Raw genomic sequence first — 16,874 nt, 5'->3', positions numbered from 1 at the left:
TTGCATTACAACAGATCCTATCTCCTGATGAAGGGCGGAATGCCCAAAAACAAACAATGGAGAAAAGTTAATCCATGTGATTGATTAAGCATATTGTCGCAATGCATTCCGGATATTGTATGCTGGTTTGTAATCAGGACTTTGCTTCATTAATGAATTTAAACTTGTGAAAACACAACAAGTAATACATTCAATCAATCAATAAAGAATTTGGATTACTGTCGTCATTTTGAATGAACTAAGATTTTCAAGTCCTTTTCAAGGATCAGATTGATGCCTAGGGGGACATACCCCTTGTTAGGGAGTGCCATTGATTAGTTCCCTATTACACTCTTCTCCGGAGAGTGCTGCCCCGGGCGCACCTTACACATTGACCTAAAGAAATTAAGTGGATTAACATTCAAAGAATTGGCAGTGCATGAGCTTAAACTTTTTTTGTTATGATGGGAATTCAACATGAAAACACTACAAAGAGGCAGCTGGGCGATGGGATAAGAAATTATTGAAGGGATCAATGCAGGTGGGAAATGTTATGATTTTTCAGAGGATCTATTGCAATAGATGATATTAATCACGCCTTATTCTGGTTTAGCTTTGCAGGAACCAACAATGGCAGAACCAGCACTCGTTGAATGTGGAAAGAAAGTTATTGCCAAGGCCAAGGAATATTGCACGGAGAAGGATGACAGCGGACAACCATGCATGACTAAGGCCAAGCTGAAAGAGATGGTGCAGAATGAGTTTAGAGGCATGATAAAGGTAAGCAACCCTCTTGTGGAGTCCCTCAGTCCATTAATATTTGAGATGCACAAAATTATTAAACTTTGCACTTTTCAGTGTCCTGGCATAGAGGAAAAACATTGCAAATATGAGAAAGTTGAACATTTTATATTTCCCCAGTTCCAACTTTTTAAATAGCTGCCTAATACATTTCATAACTGTTGAACTGACAGTTCTATCTTTTTTCCAAATGCGCTGTGTAGCTTTTTAGTTAACAATATCAACCTTGATAAATTCCGCTGTACATTGTAAGACTTTTTAGTTAACAAATTCCAATTGTTCTCAACCTTTTTAATTCATATATTGACGCTTTAATCAGAAGTGCAACCTTAACTTAAAACACACAATACTTTTCTGTCACTCTTAAATAAATAGCTGCGTCTGCATTAACCTTTTTATCTACTTTACAATTGACAATGCAAACTTTGAAAGAATTTCTAAAATTCCTCATAACTTTTAATTAGCAAATGCACATTGTTTCAACTCTTTTTAACATTTGAATACTTTTGGGATGACCATTTGGACTTTTTTTTTTTTTAATAATCTCTTAATGCATTTTACAACTTTAATGTACAATTATTTCAAAATGGTAAATCATCAAAAATATATTCAATAGTAAAAATAAACATTTTAGCCTTTTCCAAGGAAATTCAACAGTATTAATTTTTGATCAAAGCATTATAAAAAGTAACTAAAATTTTAAAATGAAATAGGTCTAGGGGCCACATGTAGGAAACCATTTTACATTCGCAAACAGTGCAAATCGCTAAATTCACCCATTTGCGAATGCAAAATAGCCTTTCAAGATGTTTGAAAGGATTTGTAGTCGCAATTTTGGGTAATCCCAATAATTGCGATTAACTTGAATTGCGACTACAAATAGGGATTCACAATTTGCAATTCCCTTAGCACAAGAACGAAGCATTTTGTAAATGCAAACTGCGCATTTAGGAAATGCTATTACCATTGACTCCAAGTCGATGGTAACCATGTGCAAATTTGAAAAATGCACAAAAATGCCTTAGGCTAACAGGCACCCTTGTATTGCATTCCTTAATTTGTGATTACCAATTAGGTAATCGCAAATTAGGTAATGCAAAATCTTTGCACCTGGAGTAGTGTTACCTAATAGTGATGAACTAATTGCGATTACGAATCTTTAGAAATCGCTATTAGGTAGTCACTATTTCTTACATACCATTTTGCGTTCCTTAAATAGCAATTACTTAAAATTCACTATTTAAGGAATGCAAAATGGCTTTTTGATACATGTGACCCTAGCTGTACTAAACATATTTAATGTTGCAAACAATCTAATACACTGTTTGCGACCACATAATTGTTTTTTTTATTTATTGATTCAATTTTTGTGGTTGGTAAACTTTTATGGGTTTGCAAATGGATACCAATTTCCAATTCGGAAGGTATGTGAAGTAGGCTTTCCTTTCAAATTGCAAATCGGTATGAGATGTATCAGTCTTTTGTGACTGTAATCTGGTTGCAAGACATTGAAAAATTATCAACTTAAACTTGAGGTAGTAAGCCATTCGCAAAAGGGAAGGGGTCCCCATGTGAATGAGAAAAAAAGTTTGTTTAGGAGTATAAAGTGGTCCAGGGGACCACTGCCAAGTCTCAAACACACTTTTCAAAAAAAGGAAACTTATTTTCGAGTGCTGCCCCATTTTCTTTAAGGAAAATGAACTGCCTTTAAAAAAAAGTTTACCTTATTTAAAAGCAATCGTAGACATGATGGCCTGCTTACACCAGAAGGCCACCATCCCTGTGATGGCCACTAATTGGAATGAGTTGCAATTTGCGACCTACCTCATTAATATTCATGAAGCAGATCAAATTGCAATCCACTCCAATACTGAATTTTACTAACCAACCTATTAGTTCACCTTGACTGGCCACACAAATACTAGCAGCAAATAGGGACCATCTGTTTTTCGACTAGTAATGAGTACATTTGGCCCATAATTCTCAATCACAATTGAATATTTTGTCACAGAATTGCAGTAGTCGAACATCTGCAACTATCAAGTCTTTATGATGTTTTCCTTAACCCCTTCGGTGCGCATGACGGCCCCGGCCGTCATGTGTCACGGTGGGCATGTGCGTAGGACGGCAGGGGGCTGTCCGAATCCCGCCCACTATGTAAATTGCCCGCACAGGGCGAAAATGTGCACAGCGCCAAAGGGGTTAAATTTGGAAAGTTGGAGGAGGCGAAATGTGATAATCTTACATGTTATTAGATCCATACCACAATGTGATTTAACATCATATTATTTCATTAATACTATTCCAAATCTGTTTTGTGTTAGTTTGCTGAAAAGATCAAATTCCCATTGACCTTTATTATCATTATCTCACCCATAATCAAACTCTAGAAACCAGGTTTCTCGGTCAGTTTTACAGCACAACCCACCCAAAAAAGCATGGCAAGGATTCTCAGCTGTTAGGGAATTCTTATGGCACCTAATTCTACATGTACCAGTGAGGTTGTTGTACACTCAGAGATACCAAGCATTGGTTTTAAAAAGCTTGTTTCAGCTGTGGTTGACAATTCCTAATTTCTCAACAACCAATTCTGCTTTAACCAGATATTTTAACAAATTTTATTGTGTTCTGTGTCTCTGCTGTTTGGATCAACAGTGGGCTTAGCACACACCAATTGCTTACGAATGATTGGCTTCATCATCACTCATTTTTGCTTGCATCTGATTTGTTAATGCAGGTAGCCTTCACATCCTCTTCTGTTTTACCCTCCCTTGGAGCGTGGCCCAAGTACTTTTGTCCTTCCACTGTTCATGTTAGTTATTAGGAACTACTTTTCCTTTTTGTTGAAGCACTCTGTGAAAGTATATGTGCTTGTGAGCTGTTTCCCTCATGTGCCCCCATGCTCTGTTCTGCTCACTCTTACCCGTATGGTGCTGCTCACTCTTACCCGTATGATTCTGTTCCCCCTCAAGCACTCATGTTTCCCCTGAGCTGTCTGTGTTGTTGCTAGCCCCCTCAGCATTCCTTGCTGTTGCTTGCACCCTCTCACCCTGCTCCCGTTGTCCATTGTTGCTTGCCTCCACCCACTGTCCTTATTGATCCTTGGCCCCACTGACTGTCCATGTTGGTGTTTGCCTCCTCCCACCCTTTGTTTTGTTGCTTGACCCATCCATGTTGTTGATTGCCTCTCTCACCCTCCTCCCGCTGTCTGTATTGTCACTTGCCTGTTCCCACTGTCTGTTGTTGCTTGCTCCACCTGCTGTCCATGCTGATGCTCACCCCCACCCGCTGTCCATGCTGTTGTTTGCCCCAACCACTGTCTGTGTTGTTGCTTGCCCCCTCCTGCTGATATTTTGTTGCTTGCCTCTCCATCTGCTGCCCATGTTGATGTCTGCCATTTCTGCCCTCCCTGCTGTTGCTTGCTTCCTCGGTGTTGTTGCTTACCCTCTCTGTTTTGTTACTTGCCCCCTCAGTGTTGTTGCTTGCCCCTCTGTTTTGTTGCTTCCCCCTTACGCCCTCTTTCCGCTATCTGTGTTGGCCCTGCACCCACCTGCCAGAGCACAAAAAAAGCACTATAATGTGGCCAGTATCATTAGCGCTTTTTTAAACATTTTCAGTCATGCAACAATCTATCTCTCCTGTTGTCATTGCTTTCCCCTCGACCTTCTTCCATTGCTTGCCTCACACCCACCATAGCAACATGGTATGACTCAGCCCATGCTGGCTGCATCATGGCGTGGCACAGTCAGCAAAGGCTGCATCATAACACTTTTGTTTTAAACTTTTAGCCATGCTGCACAGCAGCCACATGCTGTACAGAATGGCTAAAAACACGGACACGTACCTCAAATAGGCAGTACCTACTGGGCTTGCCAATGCTTGTTCCCATATCCTGTGGTATATGAAGTCCTGGTAAATATTAGAGAAGAGACTGACTGTTCTCCTCAATGGCTCAAGTTACTGGGATTGTGCTGTTTACACAGGAATGTCTCAGTTTCCTTGACTCTTATGTAGTAGTTGTGGTTGAGTAGTCAAAAATTTCTCAGGGGAGGTGGGGTGACATTGATTCTACCTACAGTACAACTCATCCGTTGCCACCTTCAATATAGTTAAAAGAAAGTGTCCTTAATGTACACAGGCCTAAACAGAAAAGCCCAAACTCTGAACAATGATGAAAACCAGAAGTGCCCAGTAGATTCCACACTGCATACAGTAATATGCACAAAATGGCCCCTAGTGCTGGTGCTTTGCATGAGGCTGTGTTTATCTATTTGTAGGTCATCAAGAACATTGTGTCTTTCCTGTAAAAAAGACAACATCTTTAAATGGGCCTTCCAGTGAAAAGAACAATTAACATCTATTTAGCCACTCCTGCACACAAAAAACAGTTACCAATAATGGTAATTCTAGCATGTACCTTTAGGTGATGAGGTCTGCTTGGATTTTGCCACAGATAGTGCCATCATGGATGGTCCTATTAATATAGAGTCGCGTAAACATAAAAGCCAAAATCGTAAACAATGGTGAAAAACAGACGTTCCTGAGATAGATTTCACGCTGCATAATGTAACAAATCACAAATTTGGCAGCCACTGTGGATACCATGCATAAGGCAGTGGCTTTCCATTGGTAGACGTTGCTATCGTTTGGAAGCACTAGGTTCTCGGCCATTGCAAAGTTCTCTCTTAGGGTCATCTAGGTAGGCAAAGGTACAGGCAGTCGAAGCCCCAAGAGTCAATTTCTGGATAACTGTCTGTTGGATCCATGTTTAATGCATTTTCCAGTAGAGAGACAGCCTTTGTAGGCCAGGAGTTGTATAAAATGGCACCAACAAATAATATAGGGCGACTAATAGTCGGTGGCACCTGATTCCAGTCTCAGAGCATAAGATTGTGAAAATACTTTTCATGAAGTATTGTAAAAATCACGCCGGCATTGTGCAAAAAGTCTCAAATTAACATTCTGCATTCTCTAGCATCAAAACTGAGTGCAATGGCAAACGTTGCATTTAAACGTCATGCAAGATACCAGAAGGGTGACTGGTTCACAGGCAAAATGTCTCCCACAAGATATTTTCAACTCCTGCAGACAGTTCCTCTAACTTGCACCTTGGCAATGCAGTGCTCATGACCTCACATATTACATCACTGATGATGTTCCATGACAGTGCTTGCCCAAACGTTTTAGCAACAGGGCCCACAGTTGTTTAAGAAGGACAAGCTTTTGTGACCCACCTAGCTTTAATGGGCATGAGGTGGGCAATTTATTTTATGTAACTAAAGCATCATGTGCTAGCGCACTGTCATTTACAGACCGCGCATTCCACTGAATTTGGACAGACGTACAGTCTTACTGATAAAATGATATTGCACAAAAAGGGCATTGTGTGAAATTTGGGTGTTGGTGAATATTCATCATGTGTGCATCACCAAGTAAAGTGTCTTGTTTTTTTATCCTATTACAATCTGTGTTTTTTTTTATCCTATTACAATCTGTTTCCTATTACAATCTGTGTTTTTTTCTTACACTGACAAAATACCACCAATTTGTCAGCAGACATAGCCTTACATTTGACCTCTGTCCTTGGAGTACAGAAAACGTGACATGATAAATATAGAATTTAAAGGCATCTTTATTTATCGCTTGGACTTTCACAACCCACCAATAATCGGCTGGCAACCCACCAGCTGGTCGTGCAGCCGATCGTGACCCACAGTTTGGGAAACACTGTTCTATAACATTATTGATAACAGTGATTATATCTGAAATTACATCATTAATGATAACACCATGGATTGCAAGGACGAGAATGATATTTACGTCAGTTAACTATAACTGACAAATTTCTGTGGTCTTTAGAGATTAAAATGTTACGTCTTATCTGACATTTTCACCTACGACGTCACTTTAATCTTTGCTTTTTTCGGTGAATTTCTGAGCTTTATTTTAATGCAAGGTAAGATATTGTTATCATGCCTAACATAACTATAACATGACTTTGGCCTTAGTTTTTTTCAGCGATATATATATATATATATAGGCTCATGGTATACAGCAAGTACCAGCACTCACGAGAACTGTTGCCCTTAGTTTATTGTTAGGACAAACTCACGACAATAAACTAAGAGCAACTGTTCCCGTGAGTGCTGGTACTTGTTGTATACCGTGAGCCTGGATATGTACGCGGTGTCCGTCACCACGTTTGAAGCACCCGATCGAGAGTGAAGGGAAAAAGGCGGAAGTCGAGCGCGATATATATATAATATATATATATATATATATATATATATATATATATATATATATAGAGAGAGAGAGAGAGAGAGAGAGAGAGAGAGAGAGAGAGAGAGAGAGAGAGAGAGAGAGAGAGGGCTAGAGCAAGAGACCTTTGTCAGTGCTCCTATACATAGATAACTTCTTTGCAGTGCTCCTATGCGCAGTCTCCGCAATGTTCATATACATATATATGCAATGCTTAACTGTTAAAATAGAAAGTACCGGGGCCCAAAGATTGGCCAGAAGCCCGTGGCCAGTGCTACAAATATCAGGGGCTGAATAGTCTTGATTCTAACCTCTGCCTCTTTCATTCAGCACCATACACTCCCTGCCCCTTTATCTCACTCTTGCAGGTTCTGTTTGCATCCCTGTTTCTCAATTTGGCACAGTTTTTCCATCTTTTTCTGTCTTGCTCCCGTTCGTGTTTTTCTCTCTCCAGTTCTGGGTGAAAATCTGATAAGGAAAAATAAGTGCTGGCAATGGGTGCCTGCAATCACTGGCTCAAATAAAGCACTGTATGTAAGGTATTTACACTACTCCAATGCACATATATAAGGTCTATATAATGCTCCTACTCACATATATACGTGATCTCTTCACTGGTCCTATACAGGTATATAAGTGGCTTAATAATACAAGTTCTTTCTTCCTGCAGGACCCTAAGAACGCCGAAACAGTGAAGGAGTTCATGAAAATGGTGGAGGATGTAACGGAGAGTAAGCTCTCAATGCCCGTTCTCTGTGCATTCTACGGCAAACTGCTGGTCGCAATGTCCAAAGGTGAGAGCTAATAAACAACCAGTATTCCCCAGACATAAGAAGGCTTTCTTTGTGAGGCGTCATCATTATACTGGATTCCTAAGCAGTCACCTAACATGAGAAAGGCAATTCAGCAGCACCACCAGGATGGTGGAGGCAGAGCAAGGCCCTGCCCTGCTACCAGAAGACAGTCTTCCAAACACACCAACCCCCACTCCCTCCCCAGGCTCAATCTAGTTATCCAACCCAAAACAATTTGTGCCCAGCTCATGAAGGTACTACTAGGAAGTTGTATGCCCCCCTCTAAGGGAAATGTTCATGCCTAAATTACAGTTTCCTAATTATTCTGATACAACTTGCCACCAAAAAGCAAATGGCCAACTCCTGAAATGAGGCTATGTCCTATCACAATAAATCTGAGGCGATTGCCAATGGCCGCCCTGTTTACAAAATACATCTGGTCGACCTTGGGGTCTGTAATTCACAATAGCCACAGACTCTGGTTGCTGCAGTGGAGCCACTGGCTGCTGACAGCCAGTGGATCCTCAAAGTGGAGATTTAATTGCCAGACTCCATGTAAAATGTCCCCGATGTTTTTCACAGTGTGCCGGGACAGTTGACAGATTTCTGTGTGACACCACTATGGTCTCCATGGCAGCTTTGCTCAGAAGGGAAGCTGGCTGAAATGGTGTGGGAGGGGTGTCACATCCCTCAAGTGGGTGTTCCAGATGTTGGTGCTGATTGCTACTCTTTCATCGGGAACACTACCCTCCACCGACCTGAAAATAAGGCAGCAGAATGCAAAGCAAGGCAGTCAAAAGCAACATCTGTATGGTGGGTCCCAATACAGTCCTCTTCTTAATCAAGCCTCTTAGTTTACCAATGTTCAATACTTGGCATGAAGCCCATTCACCTGGTTTTTCTTTTTATCACTGAGCACTCGACTATAATCCTGAAAGCCATTTTTACACAATGGGCACATCTGTCAACAGAGTTGCAGCCAACCCCTGGTTCTGTGAAACACAGTTATCTTGATAAAATGCAAAAGTTTTACATTATTTTTAAATATTCTTGATATCCATCAAATATCTCTGCATATGTTCAGGGCCTGTAGCATAACCAAAACTTTGTGGACTGATTTTTTAAAACTATGCTTCTAATTAATTTCAAAATATTTGACCTTCACACCTTGCTTTAATATGGAACTAAGACAAACATGGTTGCAATTTCTTCTGGTTTTGGTAATGATGTACCAAGTTTTAATATCATTGTGGCCAACCATAACATTACATGGTAAATGTGCATATGAGACCAGTAGTGGGCATATTAATACCCAAAATTGTCATTCTCTACCCTGTTCAAAACATACCACCCTCCTGCGATGGGCTGCATACACTTTGTACTCTTAACTAGTCGGACCAGGAGCCAGATCCAACGAAAGACCTTGAATGGGTGTGCTTTTGGGCAGACTATCCTATAATGGACACAGCTGGAAGGGTAGCTGCAGAAGTTGCTGGAATGCCTTATCATGGTTTCAGATAGACTTTGCAATCCACCTCCAATAATGGTTGTCCCAGGTTTTAGCTTGTGCAGTTGGGCTAACAACCTTAATTCACTATAAAACCATATTCACATCCACAAATACTCACCAGCTCTCTAAGTCTGTTTTATCTACATTAAATAAAATGTATGCTGCCTCTTAAATCTATCAGGTTTCGGTTCGGACATCACAGTCAGAAGGCGGTAAAAGCCTCCTGAACCATCAAGTGTACAATTAGTAACATCTCTGAGGATAATACATAGACAGGAAGATTAACCATCCCTGTTGAACCACTTACATGGTATCACAATAATCATATCTCTCAATAAAGACAAAGAAAAATCCAGAAAGAAAAATCTATTTAAGTTGTAATCGAGCTATATATGGGTACCCTATAACTCTATACAGCAGGCCTAGGGGCCCTAAAGGGAGGAAAGTAAGGTAAGGAGGGATGCAGCACGTGAAAATAGGTATTCCACAGGGTCAAATTATTCAAAGTTTTAGTCTTAGACTCCAGAGTGATTTTAAAACAACTGGATATGAAATATTTCGTTGTTTTCGTAAAGTTGGATTTTTTTCCTTGTGGTAACTTTACACATCTGTTTATTTAGTGTTCTGAACATTACTCAATAGAAAAGAGAGACTCTCTGAAAAATAAAAAACAGGGAATACATCTTTCTTCCTTCGTGTGTGTTGTTAAGCCATAGACATAGAGGAAAGACATTGAAATGCTGTTGTAAACTTCTCTTTGAAATGTCAACTTATGTAGCGTGACTCAATAGAATTTTTTTTAAGTCATCATCCTGGGATCTTGTATTACTCTGGTTCATATGGGGAAAGGAAGCTCGTTATAAGGACCTGTCTATGTATTGATGGTACTTTTTCGTGTAAATTGGGGCCACACGTTGAGTGCTGGCTCAATGGAAGCCGCTATTACTATTGGTAAAATTACCAGTGTGAAGACACGTGAGTAAAACACTTACAGGTCACAACAAGAGATCTGTTGGTCTCCAACACCAGTCCTGACAGAGGACTGTACCCTTTTTTGGTCAACAAGGGCCGAAACATGTTGACCAAACACGGGCGATGTCAAGGACAATTTACACATCCGATAAACTTAACAACGATTTTTAATATTACCCCTGTGTATTGCACTCCATATTAAACATCAATTTTTAGATCCAGGAGATCATTTAAATTCTTTCACCCATACGGATCCCACCAGTACTTTTCCATGAGAGGAGGCAGTACTCACCTAGGGAAGCGAGTACCTAGGTGCGAAACCCAATGATGATGCCGCCCGATACTACACCATAGTGGTGATCACTTAACACCATGAGTGGTCAAAATTGGTTGAGGGTTTTGGGTAAGACAACTGGTACATGAAGAGACCAGAAAATGATTACGTTCACTCCCTTTTGATAAGGATACGTTACTTTGTGGAAACTGAGTGACCTTAACATACATTTCTCCTCCCCTGATTTTCATTTTTTTGTGTCTTGCTTCCTCTGGCACTGCTCTTGGGACCCCTGTCAACAGAGAGCCTCAAAGGCAGTGCTACTGTGAAAAATAGTAGCTTTTTATTTTCCACTCAAGTCTCGGGCAGCTGCTGTTTTGGAAAGCAACTGTGCTTGATGGAAACAGTGAACAGTTTCAAATGAAAAAGTTAAACTGTTGCCATTTGCAAGGACCTGCTGAGGTGTTTCCTGGCAACACGCTAACAGGCCCCTCTGACCCCACCCACCATCAAGCATGAGGGCGGGAGCTACACTGTACTCTGTAGGCCCACAGTACTGGTGCTACACTGCACAAAGAAAGATCAGACCTGGAATCCATGCGGTGCATTGTTTTTTAACGACTAGATGGCATGGCTACTACTTCTGCATTATATTAGAAGAGTAGGTGCCCAAGGTCCAAACTCCAGAGGCACAGCTGAATTTTCTGATAGCCCGGGGCACATTATATTGAAAAACATTCCACCTTAACTTCACAAGAGCTGAGAAGAGTGAATGACATGCCACTCTCCAGTGTTACCTAGAGGCAAGCAGCAGAAAGTTCAGACAGGGAATGAAAGGCAAGCAGCAGGCAAGAGTTACACTCTTTGCTATTCATTAGGTGATAAGTTGAGCAGCCAAAGATCTTCACAATTGACACGCAGGGCTACATTAAAGCCTGATATCAGTGCATTGAAACATGCCCAAAGAACTTCCAAATAGCTCCCTGTCACAGATGAGATCATTAGCAAAGTGTGTCATTTTAACCAATTGCATTTGCATAGTGGCATTTTTCTAACTATGGTTACTATGTTAAGAGTGAAACTAAAAGTTCCTGACTACAATATACTATAATGCAAGCCTTCTCTAAAGGTGCTAAAGGTCACATGGGGCTACTAGTCAGCTTTGTACGGTTCTCACTACCTTTGTATGCTTTAGTAATGCAAATTGTCTGGTATTCAAAAGCAGAACATTAAAAAAGTTTAAAAATCACATGATTGGGCACACTTTTAAACTCAAACCCCAAATTAAAATGAGAATTTTGATGGCTACTGGCCATTGGTTATGTATGCGCATTTCTGGATATATTAACGCAATTTAAATGGGATTTAAGCAGCGGTTCCGTCATTGGGGCAGTGCTACGACTGCACTGAGTGCCACGCTGAAGCGGGCAACTTTTGCACGACAGGTTGAAGAGCAATAAGAGCAGCTGACAGAGATATTTGTGGTCCTGGCATTTTTCTGGGATAATTAGAATGCCATGATATCTCTGGTTGTTATTGCACTTGATGGGGAGATTTGTGATTTGTCTAGCCACAATTGTGACTAATGATAAAGTGGCATAGATGGTTAATGTTTGCTCCATGTTTTACATAGCTAGATCAGTGGGTTACTGCTTTTGACAGAGAGATCCCTTTGTTGCTCAGAGTTCATAAGTTACAATCCTTCTAGCACATTGAGCTGCACCAAATAGCAAGGCATGGGTTCCTTTGAGTAGTAATATAAAAGTATTAGAATGAAGCCCCAAGTTATTGTGTTATGTTTCTCATCCTGATGTTATGGTGCAGATTTGCAAACCATTTGCGATTGGTTTGCGTCATAAAAGTGATGCAAACCTTATGCAAAGTGTTGTTTTGAGGTTTACTTTCCAGGGCAAATCCTGAATTGCATTGGGAAATAGCCATAAAGTAACACAAAGTAGCACTATGCTGTACTGCACTTCACGGAGGCGGATTTTGACACTAATCTCACCCAATCCCTATCTACTAACTTTGGAAGAAAGGGATTTGCATTAAAACATTACACCTAATTGAGGCAAGCGTAAAGTTGTAGAACAGATTTATTTTCTCTAAACATTTACAAATTGTATTGTGTGTTTCACTGTCCATCACGCTAACAAAGTGGTAAAGTGGTAAACTTTGTCAAAGCATAAAGGTTTGTGCTAGAGGGGTACCCTTCCAGGATAAAACCTGTTATGTTATATGTTATATGTGGATTTATAACACGCTCCGATAGTCAAGACTGTCCTGGCGCGGGGACGAAACTGAATCAGAGTGGTAAAAGGAGTCAGCTATTCATGGATTTGAAAGAGGTGAGTTTTAAGCAGTTTTTTAAAATTGATCAGATTGGGAGAGTGTCTGAGAGCGTCTGGCAGGGCGTTCCACATTTGAGCTCCCTTTACCGTCAAAGATTGTCCACCCAGGCGAACTCTTTTAAATCTGGGGACGACCACCTGCTTTCTGGAGGTAGATCGCAGCTGACGGGTCGGGAGGTAGAGAGTGAATCTTTTGGCTAGATAGGAAGGGCACGGTCCATTGAGGGCTTTATAAACGAGGACCAAAGTTTTAAAGCGCACTCTTTGGGCCACAGGAAGCCAGTGAAGCTCCTTCAACTGTTTGCAAACGCTGAGTTTCCTTGAGATGTTAAAAATGAGTCTCACCGTTGCATTCTGGACTACCCGTAGCTTTCTGATCAGGTAGTCAGGTGCCCCTATATAAAGGGCGTTTGAGTAGTCCAGACGGGAGAGCACCAGAGCTCTGGCTACCGTTTCTTTGGCCATTTGAGGAAGAAGGGGAAAGAATTTGCGAAGAGTGGTCAGGGTTCCAAAACACGTCCCCGCCAGTCGCGAGATCTGGTCGCGAAAACATAAGTCTGCTTCAAACCAGATACCCAGGTTCTTGGCTATCCCACTCTCTCCCGTTGGGCATGTTGATTCACTGGGCCAAATAGACTCCTTAAAGTCAGTGGGAAATTGGCCGTAGAGCAGAATTTCTGTTTTATCCTCGTTGCATTTGAGGCAAGCTCTAACTAGCCAGGCAAATACAGAGGATAGGCATTGGCGTACTCCAGAGGTGCACAAGTTCTCCTTTTTCCAGGTGAAGAGAAGCTGGGTGTCGTCGGCGTAAGCCATAATCTTAGCACCCCAGTTCTCTGCCAGCCGGATCAAAGGAGTTAAATAAATGTTAAATAAAAGGGGACTTAAGGTCGACCCTTGGGGTACTCCAGTTTCTACCCTTCGATTAGAGGAGTGATAGGGAGGTAACCAAATCTGTTGGGTCCGGTCAGATAGGAAAGACCTGATCCATTCCAATGCCGTGCCCGAGATGCCAATGTCCTCCAGCCTAGATAGAAGCTGGAGGTGGGGCACCGTGTCGAACGCGGCAGAGAGGTCCAAAAGAATAAGGGCCGCTCTGCCGCCTCCGTCAAGGCATTCCCTGATGGCCTCTGCCATCTCCACCAATGCAGTTTCAGTACTGAAAGAGGTGCGGAAGCCTGATTGGGCCGGATGTAGAGCCTCAGAAGATTCCACGAATCTCTCAAGTTGACGGAATGCAGCCTTCTCGCAAACTTTAGCAAGGGCTGGCAGGAGGGATATAGGCCTGTAGTTGGAGGTGATCGATGGATCTGCGGAGGGTTTTTTTATCAGAGGGAGAAGTTTGGCTTGTTTCCACTTGGAGGGCGAAATTCCTGAAGTTAGGGATTCATTGACCAGGGCAGTGACCATAGGGGTAATTACTTCGGCTACTCCATTTAGGACCCTCGCAGGGCAAGGATCTATAGGTGACCCTGACTTCAGAGTTTTTAATATGGTCATAACATCTATATTTTCGACCTGAGTAAATTTGGTCATCTCTGCTTTAGCCTTAGTTACTTGGGAAAGTGAAGGAGGAGGTGGTTGGTAAATTAAGGCTAGATCAGATTGCGGGGCAAGTGGCTGGTCAGGGTTATTCAGACTGTCTTGAATTTTTTGAATTATCTCGATGAAAAAGGTGGATAGTTGCTCACACCAGTCTGTGGAGGGCGGAACTGAAGTCTTCTCTGCTACCAGGGCAGTAAAGCTTTTAACTATGGAGAAAATTTCTCGACTGTTGTTTTTAGCTTTTTGAATTCTAGACATGTAGAATTCCCCTTTAGCTGGTTTAATCGCTGCGTAGTAACTTTTTTGGGCTGCACAGAGTTCCGATTTAGCAGTAGGACAATAGTTCTTTCTCCATATTCGCTCTAGCGCCTTACATCCTATTTTTAAGATTTTTAATTGTTCAGTATACCAGGGGGAAGTGGGGGTGATCCTATGGTTGTTTTTTCCTTTGCTTTTTGGTAATGACCTAATGGAGGAGTCTATCCAGGATGAGAAGTTGTCTACAGCTTCATCCAAATTTTGTGCTTTCATTGGGGTGGAGTGGGTGAGGGCCTCCACTAGAAACCTATGCTTTACATCAAGCACACACCCTTGCACGATAAAGGGTATGTGCTTTGGGGCAAGGTACGTCAACACCAGAGGAGAGAGCAACAGCACCATATCTTAGTAGATATAGTGCTGTTGTGCTCTCTCCTTAGACTTTGGTTACTGCATTTCATGAAAACGTATTAAATTTGCCCCTTTGTTTCTCGAGACCAAGCACTCTTAAGATATCATGCCTACCAGTATGGCTGCTACACCTTGTAGCCCACAATTGTATTAAGTAACATTTCCTATACATTGACTTACACACTTGTATGACTCGCTGTTCTCTGTATAATATATTTGTGATGTAAAGCGCTCTGACATTCTACATTGGGATGAGTAGCACTATATAACACTCACTAATGAAAGAGTTATTGGTGGCAGAACCTAGAAGAGCTTGGTTTGAAAACAGACACACATTGCAGAAGCTAGAGGCTTAAGAGACCAGAGAAAGGGTCTCATGGTGAGAGAACATCATAAGGGAAAAAAAGAGATAGGCACCTGGTCACAGCAGCAGAAGGAAGTAAATGGATGGGCGCATGGTAATGGCATTCGCTCTTTCATGCACTGCCATATACCAGTCTGTCTGTGCCCCCCTATGGCAATAAGATGCTAGTTCTTTGACAACAGTAAGTTGGCAGCATTATCAAATGTCATATTATAGCACTACCTGTAATATCATCAGGTCGAAGGTTATGTAATGTAACTTTCTACAAAATTCCAGGTCAAAGGTCACATGATGGAAATTCGTATGATGTCACCAGATTCATGGTCAAGTGATGTAATTTTCTGTAATGTCACATAGGGGTTAGAGGCCATGTGAAGTCAGTTCCGCTACCCCAGGCATTTTGGTGAATCGACTCCCATGGCTTGTGTGTTGGTTCATGTTTTCCCAGCACCACCACATTCTCAGGGCGAGTCCATCACACCACGGGCAGATGTGCCCATTCTTCTCACAAGTTAGAAAAATTCCCCAATCTCCTCAGCAGCCCAGCAGCCATGGCGGCTGCTGTCTCAGCTCACTGACCACAGGGAGGCTGCACCCCCTCGTAGATCACCTTCTGCTTTGTCAGCAACCCTCTTGTCAGCACCACCTCCAGCAATTTCCTGTAGCCTCAGTATATTGTGCATCGTCTCTAGCCCCTTAAATTTCAGATCTGCTCATGGAGCTTAGCAAATGAGCCTCCATCTTGGCCACTGCCGGGCTTCACCAACATGGAGTCTAGACTCAATGCTTTGTCCTCTAGTTTGTGGATTTTGTTATTTGCTACCTGTTTCTCACACTCTACACCAAACTCTCTAAATCTTTCAAATATCTATTCCACTGAATTAAAAGCCATCTCACTTTTAGTGAGGCTTGCCTCCATTCTCTAAGGTAAGGCATCAATAGATCCCAAAAGGGATCCACTGCAGGATACATACGTTTTTCTTGCTGCCCTTTTTTTGCGGCGAGGCTTACTTTTCCACCAAGATGAGCTCACACCACCAAATTTCAGTCCTGGTGAGTTCTGCGCAAATGACCTGAGCTGGAATGCAGATCCAGCCTACAAGGGCTTCTTTAGTTCAGATGGTGAGTTGAGAGGTTGATCTTTTGCCCTGATGGGCTAAGTTTTGACTTCCCAGTAAAATATGTATGCATGTATCAGTTATCATTTCAATACTGGATCAGATCCATGGTCTTTGAAAACCCACTGGTGTCTCATCGAGAAGGAATGTGTTTAGGGCATTACTGATTGAAGTGAACAACTATCGCCTCAGTGGAGGAGAAAGCAACCAAGCATTTCCAGACACAGCGCTATCAG

The 16,874-nt window shown here is 41.8% G+C and overlaps 1 protein-coding gene and 1 long non-coding RNA gene across 2 annotated transcripts in view; one reads left to right on the top strand and one right to left on the bottom strand.

Moving 5' to 3' along the window:
- Nucleotides 1–16,874, bottom strand: part of LOC146833452 (uncharacterized) — a 175,594-nt gene that overhangs the window by 118,216 nt on the left and 40,504 nt on the right. The window lies entirely within an intron of this gene.
- LOC146833453 (uncharacterized) overlaps nucleotides 1–16,874 on the top strand; it is a 38,385-nt gene that overhangs the window by 4,991 nt on the left and 16,520 nt on the right. Inside the window, exons 2-3 of the mRNA XM_085601274.1 lie at nucleotides 593–759; nucleotides 7,712–7,835. Coding sequence (XP_085457400.1) covers nucleotides 610–759; nucleotides 7,712–7,835 — 274 coding nt within the window. The 5' untranslated portion in view covers nucleotides 593–609. The remainder of the gene's footprint in view (nucleotides 1–592; nucleotides 760–7,711; nucleotides 7,836–16,874) is intronic.

This window comes from Triturus cristatus, chromosome 4_2 (assembly GCF_964204655.1).
Source record: "Triturus cristatus chromosome 4_2, aTriCri1.1, whole genome shotgun sequence".
NCBI lineage: Eukaryota > Metazoa > Chordata > Amphibia > Caudata > Salamandridae > Triturus > Triturus cristatus.
This window is presented reverse-complemented; position numbering and strand designations above follow the sequence as displayed.